Below are 18,857 nucleotides of genomic sequence, written 5' to 3'. Positions count from 1 at the left end.
TGCATGAAGGAGGACGTTCTTTGATTCATCCTGAATCTTCCCATATTCGTTGGCTGTCCACCAGTTCTAGTGTTAGGAGAGAGAGTTGATACAATTTAAAGCAGGGGTCGGCAAACTACGATCTGCGGGCCAGATCTGGCCCAATTGCCCTCTGAATTTTTTTGCTGAGCCCTGATTTAAAGCATCGAGCTTCCACTGAATCACAAGGAGGGCTATGGCTTTTGAAGATCTACCATCGCTTTGGTGGGATGCCAGATCACTAGCCGCTGAGTGTGGGATGAGAAAGCTAAGTTGGAGACCTGCCCAGGGCTATGGCGGCAGTGGTGGAGGAGGGGGGTGCGGTGGGGGTGGTCCACCCCAGGGGTCATCCCTGAGGGGGGTGACATCGCCAGGCCTCCCCCGGGCGTGGCCCCCCTGGGATGCTCGCTGCTCATCATAGGTCCCCCCCCCCAGGACACTTGCCGTGGGCGGCTTGCCCTGTCCTTAGGTGCACTGCTCTGGGTGCCAGAGCAGCTAGCTCCGCCTCCGTATGGCCGGACGCCAGACCTTTTGTTAGACTTTGACAGACAAAATGGCGCATGGAAACATGCAGCCCTTGTGAGCAGCGAAGAGAAGAGAGAGCGAAAAAGTGGAAGCAAAGAGCCGAATTTGTTGGATTACAACAGGGAGAATGAAGAAACAAAGGGAAAACAAACATCTCACACAGAAAGTTACAGGACATAAACTCCTCATAAACTCCTCTTGCAGAAATAAAATTTATTAAATATGCAATTACGAACAAAATCCGTGAAACCAGGGGCTGTAGAATAAAGGACCAAGATCGGAACTGTTGTAATTGGATTGATCAAGATTATGGAAGCATAAAGAAATAAGAACTTTGCACCCTGAAATCCAGCACACAAGACGTTCCCCAATATTGTTTAATTTGGTATTTGAATAATTGGCTATTTAATTGTATTGTATTGTAATTTGGTATTCGGATAATGTGGCTGTTTTGGATCATTGTAATTAAAATTGAATAATAATAAAAATATATATTGTTAGGGTAGAGGGAAGGGCAACCTTTCTCTCTTCGCTTTCTCCATGCCATGTCTTTCTCCCCACAGTGAGCCTGACCCACGCCTACCCCAAGCTGGCCCCCTACCGACCCCCCGGGCGGCTCCTCTCCCCGTCGCTCCTGCTCTCCATCATCCTCAACGTCCTCTTCACCCTCATCGTCCAAGTCTTCGCCTTCCTGTATGTGAAGCAGCAGCCCTGGTACTCTGTTGTGCGCAGCCACAGGTGAGGCTCCCATCCAAAGAACGCACCTCCCAGGGAGAGGCTTAGAGGTGGGCTGGGGTGGGTGGCCAGGGGGTGCCATTTCCCTCTTGCTGGTGTCGAAGGGTAGAGGCTCCCCTTCTTCCCAGAGGCAGCAGTGGGAGGGTGGGGGGGGGCAAAATCTCCCTTGGAGCTCCCCCAGGCTGCCTCTGCTCCCTGGGTGGAGCCTTCCTTCTGATCTGTTTGTGGCGAGGTTAGAGGCCTCATCCTTTTGAGCTGCAAAGTATCTCCTTTAAAAAAAAAAGAATTGGGAGATGGTGCTGGGTGCCGAAGGGACAACAGAGTTTTAGCTCTGTGAGATGTGATCCATGAGAGGCAGCCAAGTACAACATTCCTTGTAATGCTAGAGAAGACATGCGAGGGAATGTTTGGTCCAGCCAGTCAAAACTTCCTGTTCCTGGCTGGAGCATCCTTCCTTTTCCATGTGATAGAACGTGGGCATGACCTTACCTGTCCAGGCAGGGCCAGCTCGCCCTTTGATTCTAGTGGCGCGGGGCGCCAGGGTGCTGAGGGGTGCTGAGGGGTGCCCCAGCAAGTGGGGGAGCTGCGCGGAGGCCTCCCTTTTCCCCCCGCCAGCCGTGCCGCTCGGGAGAGCAGGGAGCAAAGCAAGCGGAGCAGGGGCACTAGGACCCTGTTCCTCTCTGCAGCGCCCACCTTCCGGCGGTTGTTGGCAAAGGGGAGTGCCAGCTACAGCATGGCCCGTGAGGCTTCTTGCCAGCGCTGCTGATCTCCAGGCGCTGCTGCTGCTGCCGCTGCTCCGGTACCGCTCCGGCTCCGGCTTTGCCTCAGGCCGGCTGGAAGCACATGTAGAAGGCGGCCAGGCTAGCGGCCAGCTGCGTGCCCGGCCCAGCTTCGGCTCTGGCTCCTGCCGTGGCGGCGGCTCTGGCTGCGCTGCAGGCCGGCGCCGCAGTAGAGCCCCACGAGCGAGAAGCCGCGCCCTGTGTCCAGGTAACAAAAGGGCGAGTCATGCAGCACACCTCTCTCTCTCTTTGACTTCCTTCATCGTTTGACCAACCTTAAGCTAGGACTGCTCTGCTAGCTTCTCTGCTAGCATAAGCACTCGGATTATACCTCCATATGGGGTAGATCCACATGTACATATTTTTAACTAAGTCTGCCTTCAGGGATCACACGGTGAACTGATGTAAGTAAATTTCTTTTATTGACTTTAAATAAGATTGTGGCGTCTTTATTCTTTTAAGAGGGATTAAAGGGAATTTACCAGGAACTATACTATACAAACCTACAGGTGGCACTGTGGGTTAAACCACTGAGCCTAGGGCTTGCTGATCAGAAGGTCGGCGGTTCGAATCCCTGTGACGGGGTGAGCTCCCGTTGCTTGGTCCCAGCTCCTGCCAACCTAGCAGTTCAAAAGCACGTCAAAATGCAAGTAGATAAATAGGAACCGCTACAGCGGGAAGGTAAACGGCGTTTCCGTGCGCTGCTCTGGTTTGCCAGAAGCGGCTTTGTCATGCTGGCCACATGACCTAGAAGCTATACGCCGGCTCCCTCGGCCAATAATGCGAGATGAGCGTGCAACCCCAGAGTCGGTCACGACTGGACCTAATGGTCAGGGGTCCCTTTACCTTTATACAATTCAATCTGAGGCAGACTGAATTGTATAATGGTGAGAGGCTCACACGAGCCTGCAACCAGCTATCTGCTCTGCATGTAAAAAGGGGAATGTAACTCTGCTAAGTAAAGGTTCTTGCTAGCGCAAGTTAGGAAGGATATTAATAAACAATATATCCTCTCCTGTCACCCTGAACATTCCCACAAGCTCCCCTTCCCCTGGTCTCCTAGAATAAGGAGAAGAGCGGAACAGCGACCAGAGGTGCAAAGATGCAGTTTGAGATGGCTTGGGAAACATCCGGGAGAGGAGGAGCCTTAGGTAGAAGGCAGGGACCTTCAGCCCTGGCAACTGTTCCTTAGGGCCAAGACCTGCTGGGAAGGGTTGCCGAGTTGCATGCCATCTCCTTGAATGAATAGTTAACTTCGCCAGCATCTGCCCCTGCCTCTTCATTCTGACCTGCATCTGACCAGGACAATGAGGCAGAGGAAGTAACGCTGGATGTGGGGGTGGGGTCTTCCTTCCAGGGGGTGCCCTACTGCAGACCACCCTGTATCTCCAGGCAACGGGACGGCCAGCAACGCCACGGCACCGGAGCACTTCGTCCTGAGCTATGAGGACACCACCCTCTGGGCACTGGTCACCGTCAACTGCATCATCGCAGCCTTTGTCTTCTCCAAGGGGAAACCCTTCCGGAAGCCCATCTACACCAACTGTGAGTTAACTGGGGGGGGGGCAGCAGACCCTTACGTCCTTTTCTGCCTTTTCGATTCATGATGACTTCTGCCCCACCCAACCCAGCAGAGCCCCAATACACCAGGACCAGCCTTGCCAGGGGCCTGGTTGTGGGCACAGACCAGGTAGCATTCTCCTGCGGTGCTCAGAGAACTTTCCATGCCTTGTTTCTTGGCTCCTTATCACACCCCTGTAAGGCCTTTGAGATTATCTGCTTTGGCACGCATTCTGCAGTTGTCCCATGGAGGGAGGGAGGGAGGGAGGGAGGGCTCATCAACATTTTCACTTGATCCATATTTTGACTGCATTGTGTACCAATTATTTCCCCCTGGGGGTCCGAGAGCTTTTCTTCTTTTTCCATGGCTGGACCTTGTGAAAATCAGATCTTACCTGTTGAATTGGAGCTCAGTGGAGCAAGATTTCTGCTCAGATTTTCTGTGCATCCGACTAGGTCGGATTCAACGGGTTCAGTTCTTGGACCCTGGGGAATTAATCGGTACATCATGCGATCAAAATATGGGCCAGGCAAAAGAGGAAGGAAGGAAGGAAGGAAGGAAGGAAGGAAGGAAGGAAGGAAGGAAGGAAGGAAGGAAGGAAGGAAGGAAGGAAGGAAGGAAGGAGCAGCCCCCGTGGCCAGCCGCCCTTCCTGAGGTCCATCCAGGGGCACATGGGAACCTGCTTGATTGCTGCCTCCCATCTCCTGTTGCTCTTCCTGATCCTAGAGCCCCCCCCCCAATTCCTGGGTTTCACTGGGGGCTCTTCGTCTTCTTGATTCCCCAGATATCTTCTCTGGCCTGCTGTGCGTCCAACTTGGAGTCGCCCTTTTCTTTTTCTTCGCTGACCTTGACCCCATCTACAAAGGGCTGGAGGTGAGCCGGAAGTGCCATGGGGCAGCGGGAGACTCCTGTTCAGAGTGTGAGGAGAACCCAGAGCGCCCCTCAGCGTGAGGATATGGGCAGCCGGCACCAGATTGGAGCACCATGCTCTCCGCTTAGGACAAAACGCAGAGCCCTGGGCCAGGCTCAAAGGGGGTGGGGGGGTGGAAGGAGGGGGCAGGTGCCAGGCAGGCTGACCTAAACCAGCTTGCAACCTCTTTTCTCACAGTTACTCTGCACCCCAACCATCTGGAGGGTTTATGTGCTGCTGATGCTGCTGGTGGCATTTGCCGTCTCGTTCTTCGTGGAGGTGAGCAGGCGCTCGTGCTTTTAGGAAGCGGCCTTGCGCCAAGTCCGGCTGCTGGCCCATCTAGTTCAATGCTGTCTACACTGGCTGGCAGCAGCTGCCCACGATTTCAGGCGGGGGTCTCTCAGTCCCAGCGGGGATTGAACCTGGGAGCTTCTGCTTGCAAGGCCGATGCTCAGCCTCTGAGCGGCGGCTTTTCGTTTCCCCAGTAACTGGCTCAGAGTTTTCCCTTCCAGCCAAGCGCTACCTACTCCCGGTGGTTGTGGGAACCTGCTGGTGGTGGTTCAGGGGATGTGGAGGGGATTTGGAGGGGGGGTTAAAGAGGGTCAGGAAAATGGTCCCTCAGGCTCAGCATCCTCCTCCTGCTCACCAACAGATGATGATGATGATTTATTAAATTGATATACTGCCCTCCATCTGAAAACCACAGGACGGTTTACAAGATACAAATACAAAATGAAGACACAAAATCCTAATCTTAATAACAGGCATAGGCAAGCTCGGCCTTCCAGATGTTTTGGGACTACAACTCCCATCATCCCTAGCTAACAGGACCAGTGGTCAGGGATGGTGGGAATTGTAGTCCCAAAACAACTGGAGGGCCGAGTTTGCCTATGCCTGCTAATAATAACCTCAATACCCCCCTACCCCAAACACATTTAAAGGGCATAGAATGTTCTTCATCCCAACGCCTGACTGAAGAGGAACGTTTTCACCTGGTGCCAGGTGAACTTCCTTGGGGAGAGCATTCCACAAGCGGGGAGCCACCACAGAAAAGGCCCCGTTCTTGGTGGCCACTCCTCTTGTAGAGCAGGGACACGACGATGGGCCTCAGAAGATGATCTTACGATCCAGGTCAGTTCACATGGGGAATATTGTGGTCCTGAGCCGTTTAAGGCTTTAGAGCAGGGGTCAGCAATGTGCAGCCTATGGGGCAGATGCGGCCCACAAAGACCATTTTACTGGCCCACGAGCCGCCCCTGAACCAAGCCACCCACTCGGCGAGTCCCCCGCCCTCACCGAGCAGTGCCAGAAACCGCGTCTTCGCATGCACAGATACTGGAAATCGCCTCTGCGCATGTCCAGACGCCCAAAATTGCTTCTGTGCAGGCGTGGTTTTCAGTGTCTGGGCACGCGCAGAGTGGAAGTGATCTGGCCCATGGCCGGTAAACCTTGCCGACCCCTGCTTTAGAGGTCAAAAGCAGCACTTTGAATGAGGCCTGGAAACTAAGTGGCAGCCAGTGCAGTCGGGCCAGGATCGGTGCCGTAGGCTCCAACCATCTTGCCACGGTGAGCAATCTAGCCACTGAATTCCCAAAGAGGCAACTTTCCCCCCATGCAGCTTCTATGCCGCCAGATGCTTTGGGGATTGGAGGCAGCTACGCTTTGGAAAGCCAGGAGGCAAGAGAGATGCTCTTGTGCTTGGGTCCTGCTTGGGGTCATTTAGTCGGCCACTGGATGGGCCCCTTTCTCACGCCCCCATGTTCTTTGCAGGACGGCATCCTGCAGAACCACCGCCTCTGGCTGCTGATCAAGGAGCTGTTCCACTTTCACTCCTCCAGCCAGTACCGGAAGCTGCAGCGGCAGCTGGAGAAGGACGCAAAGTGGCCCCCCATCCACCAGAAGGACTTTGCAGAAGAGCCCAGGAGTGAAGCTTACATCAACCCTGCCTATGACGAGGCGGGCGAAAAGAACTAGCTGGGGGAGGCCGCAGGCTGGCGCAGGAGGACTTGCCCAAAGGGACTTTTTGTGCACAGAGAGACTGATAGAGACCCACGGGAACCCCCTCTGACTGTGCACACGGAGCCTGCCTTTGTTTATCCAGCTCAAGGAGGTTTCTCCCCTGCCAAGGGGGGCATTTTGCTGTTGGCCCTGCCTGAGTGGGGAAATTTAGGGCCTGGTCCCTGTGCCCACGCAAGGGAAGGAGGGACTCCAGCCTCTTCCACGGGGACCAGGCTGCTCCAGCGGAAGGGTTACACGAGGGAACACTGTCCGCTGTGTGGAAAATAAAGCCAACTCTGCATTTTTGCTTTCCCAAAGAGAATAAAGTGGTTATTTTTTTCTTTTATGTGATTGTTGCCAGCCATTTATTTGGAGTTCTGCAACTTGCAAAAATGTGCCACAAAGTTGGTGCATCTGTGTGTATCTGGAGGGCAGGACAAGGTTTGGGGAGTTGGGGAAGGAGAGGGAAGACTTCACTGGCATTAAGATGAACGTCATTGAGTTGCCAGGTTGGAAAGGACCCCAAAAGTCATCTAGTCCAGCCCCCTGCAAGGCAGGTATCTCAGCGACAGAATCCCTGAGAGATGGCCGTCCAACCTCTGCTTAAAAGCTTGCAAGGAAGGCGAGTTCTCCATCTCCCAAGGCCATCCGTTCGCCTCTCAAACAGCGATCACTGTTTCTGATGTTGAGTCGGAATTCCTGATGTTGAGTCGGAATCTTCCATTTTGTAACTTGAAGCCATGGGTTCAGGTCCTGCCTTCTGGGGCAGCAGGAAACCTTCCATGGGGCAGCCCTTGAGGCGTCCCCCTTCTCAGTTTCCTCTTCTCTAGGCTTATCCCAACCCGACTCCCTTGACCGTTCCTCATAAGGCTTGGGTGCTAGATGCAATAATTCTCTGTCTCACGGGCAGAAAGTTGGTGTTTAATGTGCTCCTCCTCTGTATTGCTAAAGGAATCTGAAGGTCTCAAATATAGAATAAACTTTGATAATTGCACAAGGCAAACACACATCCATAAGTATACAAACCACATGTCTAGAGTAGTGCAGGATTGCAACCCAAAAGCCATCTTGGCTCTCCGAAAGAGAGACCCCACGGAGACATCCGGGGAAGTTCCTGAAGGGATTTCTCTCCTAGATCGAGGAACCTCCTTGGCTGAGGTTTGCCCAATGCAAATGTTCTGTGTAAACTGGCTGGAACTAGGTGAAACTTGCTAAATCCTCAGGAATATCACCCCTTGGCCTGCCTGAGCCACAGGAACCTGGTGTGTGATGCAATTTCTGACTCTCCAGGCCAAAATGCCAAAGCCAACTGTTATAAGAAAGAAACAACACCTGTTCCTTTATCGCTTATGGGGTACCCAAGAGCCCGTCTAGAGTCCTTACGTAGGTTCTTTATTGGTAGGAGAAAATTTAACAGAGGCCAGCCAGAGAATTTGGATTTGTTAAACACAATTGAAAGTCGATACCAGTGACTGGGGTCATAAGACAATGGGTTAAGATCAGAAATATGATATTGGGGGAAAACAAGAGAGAACAAGTAAAAATATATTTCTCCCAACCAGCCAGAACATAGGAAGTCCCCTCAAAATTTTTAATGTGGATCATTAAAAACTCTCGCAGGATTAAAATAAACCTTACGAATTGACCAATATGTCAAAAAAGGAACTGCAAAAAAGGGAATTAACAAGAAACCCGCATGAAGGGAGGGGGGGAAGTCATAGCTCGGCGGAGCAAGGTAAAAGATGTGAATATAAGATTTTGTATAAAAGATTGGTTTTGTTAATTTGTTGAATTTGGGAAATTGGAATAAAATGTATTTAAAAAAAAACAACAAAAATTTTAATGTGGAATGTATAATTGTCTTTATTATTTGTATTATGATGTGGCAAGAGGAAGAGGCGGCTTCAAGATCCCCCAGGGAAACCATCCCACTGATTTCAGTGTATTCCCCTCCCAGCCAAGTGGGTCTAGAACTGAAGGCAAAATGGAGTTGGACTGAATCTCCTTCCTTGGCTTCTTCCACTTGGCTGTGTCTCCAGCGGCAAAAGCCGATCCATTTTGTTCCACAAAAGCCGGTCCATTTTGCAATGCCAGACTGTCCAAACCAGGGCCAGATTTACATATATACGTAAAGCTAAACAAGCTCTAGCTTAGGGCCCCACTCTCTTGGGGACCCCCCAAAAAATTTTTCAAGGGAAGAAGACATTTGTATGTACATTTCCAAAATGTAAGATAAACAACAAAATAAATCCTACTTACAGCAACAGTGTTTTGTGTTGTGTAGGCTCCTATTTTGTGATGCGCAAATGGCTTGAGATACCTATGAGGTCCATCAATGACCAGATAGCATATATTCAACATGAAAAACAATGACCATTTGTTGTTGACAAAGTAGCTGAGGGCCTCACCCAACCTCAATCCAGCCCTGGTCCAAGCGCAAACCTTGGATTCCTTTCTGAGTCTGATCATCAATCTATTCCAACAGTCCAGGGTCGCTCTTGGCACACACCTGAGATTCTATCCTGGCATTCAGAGATGTGGCCAGCAAAGGATTCAATGGGTATTCTAGTGGATTTAAAAAATGTAAAATCTTTTTTCTAGATGGTGAAAAACATGCTTTATATTGTCTAATAATATATTTTGTAAGGCACCATTTCCCCCTTTTACTCTTGATTGGGCAATTTGGGGGTCCAAAATGCCATTGAAATCCCCTTACCCATTGAAGGCCCTCCTTTTCCAACTAGAATCTATTAAGACACTTATTTCCTTATTTTCAAAAGGTATTTTTTTGGTAGTCATTACAGGTATAAATGCTCCTTAGGAGACATTCTACGCCATACAAATGGTTTCCGCTGAAGATGAATCTCCTGCTCAAGCTCTTTAATACATCCTCAAAAACATACTGGTGATTCTTATATTTGATGATGATTGCTACGCCTCTTTACTGGGTTTTAATTTTACATTCTCCAACAGGCGTTCCTCTCCTTTCTTAATATGGGTGTCCTATAGTGATTTCAATTTTGCATTTTCCTTTTTTTTTGATCCTGTTGCGTATTCCGTTCTTTTCATAGGGGCGATTAATTCCTTGACATCAGGTGACACAACCTTTTTTTGCTGTTCATCCATTGTCTATGCACATATCATGCAGCAAGGGAAGGAACATAAAGAGTAACAATACATATTTTTGTGGTTTTGCTCCTATAGAAAGGAATGAACTACTTCATGGGTATCTAACAATTGTTTCTATCACGAATTATTCCCATCCCGTACATTTTTCTTTTCTTTTTAACAGAGTTTATAAACTGAACATATAAACCCAATAGGCCCCCATGGGAAGAAGGCCACCAGCAGGACCCGAACCCAAGGCCTCTCTTCCCCCGCCTGCAGTTTCTTGCAACTGGGATTCAGAAGCACCTGGCCTCTGCCAAAGGAGCTGGAGCACAGCCATCCCAGGTAGTAGCCATGGACAGACTTATATTTCAGGAATTTCTCTAAATCTTCTTTTAAACCCATCCCAGTTGGCGGCCACCCAGCCGCCCTCTTTCGGAAGCAAATTTAATTATGGGCTGCGTGGGGAGGTATTTTCTTTTATCCTGAATCTTCCAACATTCAGCTTCAGTTCCTGGCACCTGAACGTAGGGCTGGCACAGACCCCTGTCTGGAACCTTGTAGAGCCTCTGCCAGTCAGTGTAGGCAATACAGAAGAAGATGGACAAACAGTAGGACTTGGTACAAGGCGGCTTCTAGAAAAGCCACACAGCCACGTCCTTCTAATACTTCTTGCTGCCTTCTCAGCTTGGGATTGGAAAAATCATTTTTATCCATATGCTTACATATGCGTGTGTGTGATTTTTATTGGTTTTACATATAATCACATTACGTAACATCTTACCCTCTTATTTTATCTATTTGGCTCAACTGAGCCTAATGACTTCCCTCCTGTTTCATGGTTTACAAAATTAAACTTTACATCTTTACGTTTTGCTTCGTTTCCTGTCCTTGTTATATCATTACCTAAAATATTATCTCACTCAACCTGAATAGGTAGGAATTTCATCTTACAGATCTTCAGATAACCCTGCTGTCAGGGTTGTTGTGGCTACTCCTGAGTAACGACCTTCCACATGCTTGTCTTTCAGAAGTTTTTATTAGTGCACATTATTTACAGTGCAACGAGCTGCTGGTTTCATGTCTGCTCACTCCGAATCAGATTCCTGCACTGGCGACCGTCATGTTCTAGACCAACATAAAAGCCTCGGAACTGTGAAGCGTTTCCCTTTTCTCCGCCCCCTCAATTCCGGTGTCGGGGGGGGGGGGGAATGGCCTGCGGACTGACTGACTCCTGTCCCCTCTTTCACCCTCCCTCGCTCCCTGCCTATGGAGCAAGGGCTCTTGGATGTTGCTAGAGGGCTGTCACTCCCTTTCCGTTTCCTGGCTCTGCCCATCAGACCCTTCGCTCTCGTGGCTGCTCGGAGACGAGCTGCTCCTGATGAGGGAGGGGCTGTTCTCTGTAAGCCTTCCCCCTTACACATGCTAATGAAGTTAATTGCTTACAGTTGTCTTTCATATATAATATAAATTTGTTCCAGTCCTTTTGGTCTTGCTGGTTCCGGATTCTTCCCATCAGAAAAGCCACACAGCCACATCCTTCTAATACTTCTTGCCTTCTTCTCAGTTTGGGATTGGAAATTTCATTTTTATCCATATGCATACCTACAAACCTATGTTCCATATTCTTTACAGAAGTTGATAATTCATTTATTTTGCTTAAGACTTCCTTCTCCCTTTCTTTAATTGGACCACTGCTTGAAGCCTCCCTTGCGTTTTATATCTTCTCCTCTATCCTACTCAATAATGACTGTTCTGCAGGCTTAGGTTTTCCTAACATCTAGTCTTCCAATTATTTAAAATCATAGCTAACAAGAGTTTTCAACCTGTCCACTGTAGACTGATATCCACTACAGATGAGACAGTCATTTTTCTCTTTTTCCCATTCCATACTTCCCCCCCAGCTTTAGAATCTGTTTCTATCTGTTTATTAGACGTGATGTCTCAGTTAGTTTTCTTTAATAGCTAAAGTAAATTATGTATGAATGAATCCAACAGATGGTTAATCTACCACTCAGTACAATTATTGCTCAGTTGTCAGTAATAATCGGTTTAGGAATCTTAGCTGATTAAAAGATATAATACAAAGTTCATATGCTGAAAGGTGAGTTGTTAAATATGTAAAGAGTTTTCAAATATGTCAAAAGGAAAATAAGAAAAGTTCAACATGCCAGATTTAAAGTGTTCATAAGTGAAGTAACCAAGGAAATAGATTCATCTTTTTTTAAAAAAAATCAAATAAATTCAGCTATAACAATTAGTTGTTTAACAATACAATTAGAAAAGTTTGCTATCTATCTGTGAATTTGGCGCCACAATCTTCTTTTGTATCTTGAAGAGTAAATCAGTTATCGGATTAGTGGTTTTCGTACTCTGTTGAAGGTTCCTTGCCAGTAGTCATCATTGGAAAACCATTGATTCATCAGAAATACATTAATTCTGGTCATTTTGAAGATCAGCCGATGTTCACTGGCTACAAGGTCCATTAGGTAGGAAGAGAGGTGAGCCCAAGTGTGAGCGCAGTGCTTCAAGCGTTGTTGGGGGGGCTCTTGTGTGGGGGTGCTGCCGCAATTCCTCCTATTGTGAGAAAGAGCATTGGTTCCTTAATTCAAGGCTACATACCATGCTATTTGCAGGCTCAGGGAAGAAAGGAGAATGACTCAAAGCAGCAACGGAGACATAAGCAGAGTCTTGAAATATGCAAGCCCCAGTTGAACACACAGACACGGCCAGGCTGAAGGGGCAGCAGACCACCAGGAGAAGCCAATCCCCCAAATTCTTTGTGCACCCTTCATGTTCAGTCAGGGCCGTCTTACCCATAGGCACTAGGGGTGCAGGGCTCTCAGGGGCGCCAGGCTGAGAGTCCGGGGCCTGAGAGTTGAGTCCGAGGAAGAGGCCGTCCGTTGGTCGGAGTGATGCAGTGGGCTCTTCTGCTGCGGGCGGCTCTGCGCCGCGAGTTTGGGGGCGAGCAAGCCAGCGAGACGCTGAGGCAGCCAGCCAACTCCACCCTCCTGCGTGCCTGGGAGTGGGCAACCTGGGGGGGGGGCCTGCCAGGTGGATCTTTGCACCCCGCCGCCACATCTGCTTAAGGCAGCCCTGTGCTCAGTCTTACACAGGGCTGGTTGTCCTGCATGACCTCAAGGACGTGCTTTACAACCGAGGGTGAGTGCTGAAGCACTGATATGGAAAGACATGGGTATTCTTCTTTTCTTTAGCCACCCCGATTGCCAGTCCACCATGCCATTCTAGTCCAGCTAAGCTCAGACCCACCCTGAGAAACCTTACTGGGTGTGTGGGGAGGGTGTCTTACCTGGGCAAAATCCCTCTTCCAAGGAGAGGTCATCCACAGCCATGTCACTGCGGACGTCTTCGCCCCGCATACCTTCGAGGATGATCTAGGGAGAAGCAGCATCTTCAGTCAGGACCATAGCCAGGCGAGGCTCCCGTACTGCTGGTTACACCTGGCAGATGCGCACCTGACCGTGCCCCCCTTACCTGCATGTTTTCTCCATGAGCCACACTGACTTCACCTCTGTGCCACTGGTCCCCTTTGTTCCCGGTTTGACTCCAGAGCAGCACAGGTGCGGCGCCACCAGAGACGACTAAAATCCTCAGTGTCATTGTTCGAGCTGCCCCGTACATGTGATACCAGAAGCGGAGGCAATGGGGCCTGGAGGAGCCACAGACAGGGCTGACCAGGTGCATTGTGTCCCCTATTTTGGTAGCTCTGCCGTCCAGGTAGATATAATGGCCCTCTGAAAAAGAAATCCACATGTGACAGAGACAGAGCCCTACATGGTCTGATTGCTGGGGAGCTGCTATGCCACCCGTGGGTCTTCCGCAGTGGTGGCGCTGCAGCGCAGCAGGAAACAGACCGCCAGTGACCTCATCTGGCAGGTTGCTATTATTACAAGGAGAGCAGGATTCAAGCATCCCCTGCTGCATCTGCAATCCCTGGTGGAAGCCTCTGGAATGTCTAAGACTGGCTGGCTCATGCATTTCCTTGAGGGCGCAAGGGTTTCTTGCTTCCCACAGTGGTGACGCTCTCATCCCTACTCACCACCTGAAGTGTGGTCGCGGGATGGTCCCGTGTTGAACCAGGGCGTTGGGCCTTGGTGCCGCGTCCAGTTGAAGACGTTGGAGGGCAACTGTTTCCAGGAGCAGAAGTCCACATCAAAAGAGCAAGAGAAATTGCATCGAATGGAGGAAACTGACAGCAAGAAGGAGAAAGGTGGGTGTGTACACCTTTAGCCTGGTGTAGAAGGCACTCCCCTGAACCTCTTTACGTTCCCTGTTCATGCTCAGGCTGGTGTGCAGCTGGTCTTGCATCATCTCAGGGTCACGCTTCACAACCCAGCGTGAGCTTTACAATAATAATAATAATAATAAATTGCTGACATAAAAAACCAGGGATGTTTCTCTCCCCTTCGTCCTGCCACCCATGGCCACTAAAACAACCCACACTAGTCCAATAAGGTGCAGCCAGACTGGAACACACTGGGGAGTCTTACCTGGGCAATCTCCCGCTTCTATCAAGAGGTCATCCACAGCCACGACACTCTGGGAGTTTTTCCCCCGCGCCCCTTCCAGGAGTATCTAGGAAGAAGCACCATCTCTGGTCAGTTTCATGGGTGGACAAGACTCAGGTGCTGCTGGCCACACCTGCGGTTGCATTACCTGCAAAGGTCTTCCCTGAGGTACACTGACTTCACCTCTGTGCCACTGGTCGCCTTTGTTGCCAGTCTGAGACCAGATCACCTTAGGTGTTCCATTATCAGAGATCACATAAATGCGCAGCGCCATTTTTGGTGATGTGCCATACATGTGATACCAGAAGAAGAGGCAGTGTGGTTTGGTGGGGGTGCACATTGAGCTGACCAGCTGTGCCACCTCTTGTGGGTTGGTTTGGTTACCTCCCAGGTAGATGTAGTAGCCCTCTGAGAAAGAGAAGCACATGGGAATGGGATGAATCCTTGCATCACCTGATCACTGATGAGCTGGTAGCTGCAGTGCCTTAGGACTTCTGAAGTGGTGGTGCTGGATCACCGCAGAAAACAGACAATAGTAAAAGTAAAGATAAAGGACCCCTGGACGGTTAAGTCCAGTCAAAGGAGACTATGGGGTTGCGGCGCTCATCTTGCTTTCAGGCTGAGGGAGCCAGCGTTTGCCCACAGACAGCTTTCAGGGTCATGTGGCCAGCCGGACTAAACTGCTTCTGGTGCAACGGAACACCATGACAGAAACCAGAGCTCACGGAAACGCCTTTTACCTTCCCACCACAGCAGTACCTATTTATCTACTTGCACTGGCTTGCTTTTGAACTGCTGGGTTGGTAGAGGCTGAGGCTGAGGCCCCTGGATTTCATGGAACATGTGAGCGTCTCCTATCTGCCCTTCTTCCCTGCCCTGGAGATACTTTGATCCCTCCCTCACCTCCGGAGGTGTGGTCAGAAGATAGGCCTGTGCCAGGTGAGGCTATTGGGCCTTTGTGCCGCACCCAGTCAAAGCTGTGAAAAATGGCTTTTGTCCAGGAGCAGAGGTCCTCATCAAAGGAGCAAGAGAAATTGCACTGAACAGAAGGCTCTGGAAAAAACAAGAGGGAAAGGTTGATGTTCCTCCGTGGAAGTGTCCTTCCAGCAGGACCAAATGTGTGTGCGTCCAGCTTCTGTAGGCTGGTGCCCATGCCAGAAGTCATCCTCCTTGGAACTGAATGGGCACTGCCAATCCCTTGGTTTGTTGAGGGCCACAGCAGTCAAAGTACACATAAGAGGAGCAAGAGAAATCAGAGTGAATGGGAAAATCTGACAAAGTGAGAATGACAAAGGTGGACACACATCCTTGGAAGGCTCATTCCAGAAGGCCAGCAGTAGGCCCTATGCAGTCTCTGTGTTGCTCTTCCTGCAACGGGATGGCCCCTGCAGATCCATTGTTACAAGAGGCTCACAGGACGCCCAGAACATGTGGAGGGAAGGGCAATCTAGTCCCTGCATCATCAACAATGCGTGGGGAGAATAACGTCCAAGGATGAGTGAGAGCTTTTGCTTTTCATGTGATGGGCTTATCTTAACAGATGTTTCAGCATCTCACCAATCTTCAGTGAAGAGAAATACTGAGGATGTGTTAAGATGAACCAATGTTACAAGCAAAAGCTCTCGTTGATTATTGCAAAGTTCCCTAGGCCCACGGTTAAGGAAATAACATATCTAATACTTTGGGAACTGGACGAATCCAAGGTCAGCAGAGAAGAGACCCATAACCTGAAGTGTAGGCTTTGGTACCTTCTCCCCTTGTCCTAGAGGCCCCCCGATTCCCCCAATCCAGCTGATTACCACTGCTAACCCTGCCCTCCTTCTGTGGGCTTCCAGGCCAATGTCTTCAAAAAAAGGCAGAATGCAGCAGGAGAAGATTTCAGTGTGGAAGACCATCTCCAAAACCACTCCTGATGCTCACCAGTGCTCTGCACTCCCCTTAACAAGCAACACTAGAATCGAGGTTTGTATCCAGAGGAAACATTAGAAAATGAAGCAGAGAACGGAAATTCCAGCAAAAGTCATACAGGAAAATCAAGGGGCTCTTTATGCCAGGGAAGCTGACCTGTGGCGGGAGGGGCTGTGCTGCTGCTGGTGGTGATGGGGAGAGGTGTGAGAGCTGCTGGAGTCAGTCCTAGGTTGAGAATTGGAAATGGAAAATGTGTCAAACCAATTAGACAAATGAAACATGTATTATATCAAAAACCAATTAGACAAATGAAACATGTATTATAACGGCTTGGATGTTTTTCTCTCATGCACACAGAGCACAGCATTGTCAAAAAAACAAGCTATACTGTACTGGGACTATTCATAGCTCCGCTGATGCTCTGCTCTTCCATCCAGACCCAGCATTGACTGGATGATCTTACCTGGGCAATCTCCCTCTTCCATGGAGAAGTCATCCACAGCCACGTCACTGCGGACGTCTTCCCCCCGCTTGCCTTCCACGATGATCTAGGGAGAAAAGGCATCTCCAATCAGCTTCCTGGCCAGACAAGGCTCAGGTGCTGCAGGCCACACCTGCAAGGTGCATCACCTGTGAGGGTCTCCGTTACCTGCGCTTTCCCCCCTTGGGGTATGCTGACTTCGCCTCTGTGCCACCGGTCCCCTTTGTTCCCAGACTGCGACCAGATCAGCTCACGGGATCCGCTCTCAAACGCCAAATAGATTTGCAGGGCCATTCTTTGGGCCGCCCCGTACATATGATACCAGAAAGAAAAGCAGTGGGGCCTGGTGAAGTTGTAGAAAAGACTGACCAGGCGTGTTGCATCCTCTTCTTTGGCAACATGGCTTTGCAGGTAGATGAAATAGCCCTCTGGGGGGGAAAGAACCACACATGTAAGATACGGGGCCCTGCTTCACCTGGGGGTCCCTGGGGAGTTGCTGGATGCAATGCCATGCTTGGGCCATCTACATGGAGGAAGATCCTGTGCAGAAGGGACAGCACCTTCTTTGGCCAGTTTGCCATCAGGGCATGTAGGAGGAGGTGCCAAGTGCAGCACTCCTTGATCTAAGGCCCTTGGAGGGAAGACTGGCTGCCCCATTTCACTGAGAGCGCCATGTGCCAGTCCAGGCCAAAGTGGTCTCCTGGAACTTCCGGTTGTCGCCATTGGGGGGAAAGTCGTCCCAAAGAGGTCTCTGAGTTTTGAGACCCCTGCCTGGAGGAGATAGGGGGGGTGGAAGCTAAAAAAAACCCCAGAAGAAACCCCAGCCTGGGCTGGTTGGGGACGTGGGTCCGGCAGAGCTAGGAAGAGTCTCCCCGCTTCCCGCTAGCCCCCAGAGGCAGCGAGAGAGAGCGGGTTGCAAACGACGCTACTTCATCCAGGTGCAGCTTGGAGACGGCACCAACTGAGCGGCAACTTCTTCCCAAATTGACTTGGAAATTTTAATTGGACTTTGTAAGTAAGATTCTTCTTAATTTGAAAGAAATTGGAAAAGCGGAGAGGGGTTTAAGGGGATTGGGAAGTCTCTCCCCCCCCCCCAGCGCTGCGTTAAAACCGAAAGTAAAGACAAGCAGCTACAACTGGATGCTGATTTTAAAAAAATAATATCTCCTAAACTTCAACTCGAAACATCCCCAAATTCTGGGGAAAGGGAGAGTAGACTGTGTACTTGAGACCCCTGAAATTTGGTAAAATTGGACTTGATATTCATGCTGCAATTTGCTCCGAAAGGGAGCCCCCCCCCAACGCTGCGTTTAAAACTGAAAGTAAAGACAAGCAGCTATAACCGGATGCTGATCTTAAAAAAATTAATATCTCCTAAACTTCAACTCGAATTCTCCCCAAATTCAGAGGAAAGGGAGAGTGGACTGTGTACTTGAGACCCCTGAAATTTGGTAAAATTGGACTTGATATTCACGCTGCAATCTGCTTCTAAAGGGAGCCCCCCCCCCCGGCAACCAGACAGGCTGACATCACAATGCCCTGCTAGCCGCTTGAACTTTTCAACTCTGTTTAAAGTGCCTTTGATCTATTCTGGCAGCTGTCAGAGCCGTGTCAGAGCTGGGGGGGGAAAGCAATTTTCTGCCTGTGTGTTGAAAGGGGGATTAAGAATAACGGATTTTAAAAATTTTGGCTGGACTACGTGTATGATTGGAAATAGTGTGGAAATTTCCCTGTTTGTTGCTGCACTGCCCTCTACAGGTAGCCAGCTGTATTTTCAGCCTTGAAAGAATTGCTGGGAACTGGATTGTCATTATCACTGTTTGGATTTAATTGACCTTGAAGCTGCAGCTGCAAGTACCAGCAAAAGAGAGAGCCTGTGGATTTAGAACTTTGTTTTAATGATGTCGGGCAGTCAAAAATCGTCCAAAGAAAGATCCAAGGCTCAAGAAAAATTGGAGAAAGCATCACAGGCCCAGGCTCAGGCTGGGGCCCAACCTAGAAGAGCATCCAACCCAGTATTGCAGTCTGGAGAAGTACAGGGACCACAACAAGGAATACAAGGAGCACAATTTGAGCAACTTCTAACAGCCCTGACAGAAATTAAAGAACAATTGGATGTGAATTCGGCAGACGTCAAAGCAGTTGATGCATCGGTGAAAGCAGTGATCAATAGATTGGATGGAATTGACGCATCGGTAAAAGCCAATACTGAAGCAATTACCAAAGTGCAAAAAGATTCGGAATTGGCTACAAAAGAAGCAAAGGAATGTAAAGAGCAAGTTAAAGCAGCTGCGGACAGAATTAC

General features: G+C 49.7%; 1 protein-coding gene across 1 annotated transcript in view; it reads left to right on the top strand.

Annotated features, from left to right (window-relative positions):
• Positions 1-8,782, top strand: part of LOC118093641 (probable cation-transporting ATPase 13A5) — a 62,575-nt gene extending 53,793 nt beyond the window's left edge. The window contains exons 26-30 of the mRNA XM_035133161.2: positions 1,107-1,281; positions 3,415-3,602; positions 4,403-4,491; positions 4,727-4,807; positions 6,299-8,782. Of these exons, the coding sequence (XP_034989052.2) occupies positions 1,107-1,281; positions 3,415-3,602; positions 4,403-4,491; positions 4,727-4,807; positions 6,299-6,502 (737 nt within the window). The 3' untranslated portion in view covers positions 6,503-8,782. The remainder of the gene's footprint in view (positions 1-1,106; positions 1,282-3,414; positions 3,603-4,402; positions 4,492-4,726; positions 4,808-6,298) is intronic.
• Positions 8,783-18,857: the final 10,075 nt, after the last annotated feature.

Source organism: Zootoca vivipara, chromosome 5 (genome assembly GCF_963506605.1).
Source record: "Zootoca vivipara chromosome 5, rZooViv1.1, whole genome shotgun sequence".
In the NCBI taxonomy this organism is placed as follows: domain Eukaryota; kingdom Metazoa; phylum Chordata; class Lepidosauria; order Squamata; family Lacertidae; genus Zootoca; species Zootoca vivipara.
Note: the sequence above shows the minus strand (reverse complement) of the source record. Positions and strands in the feature narration are given on the sequence as shown.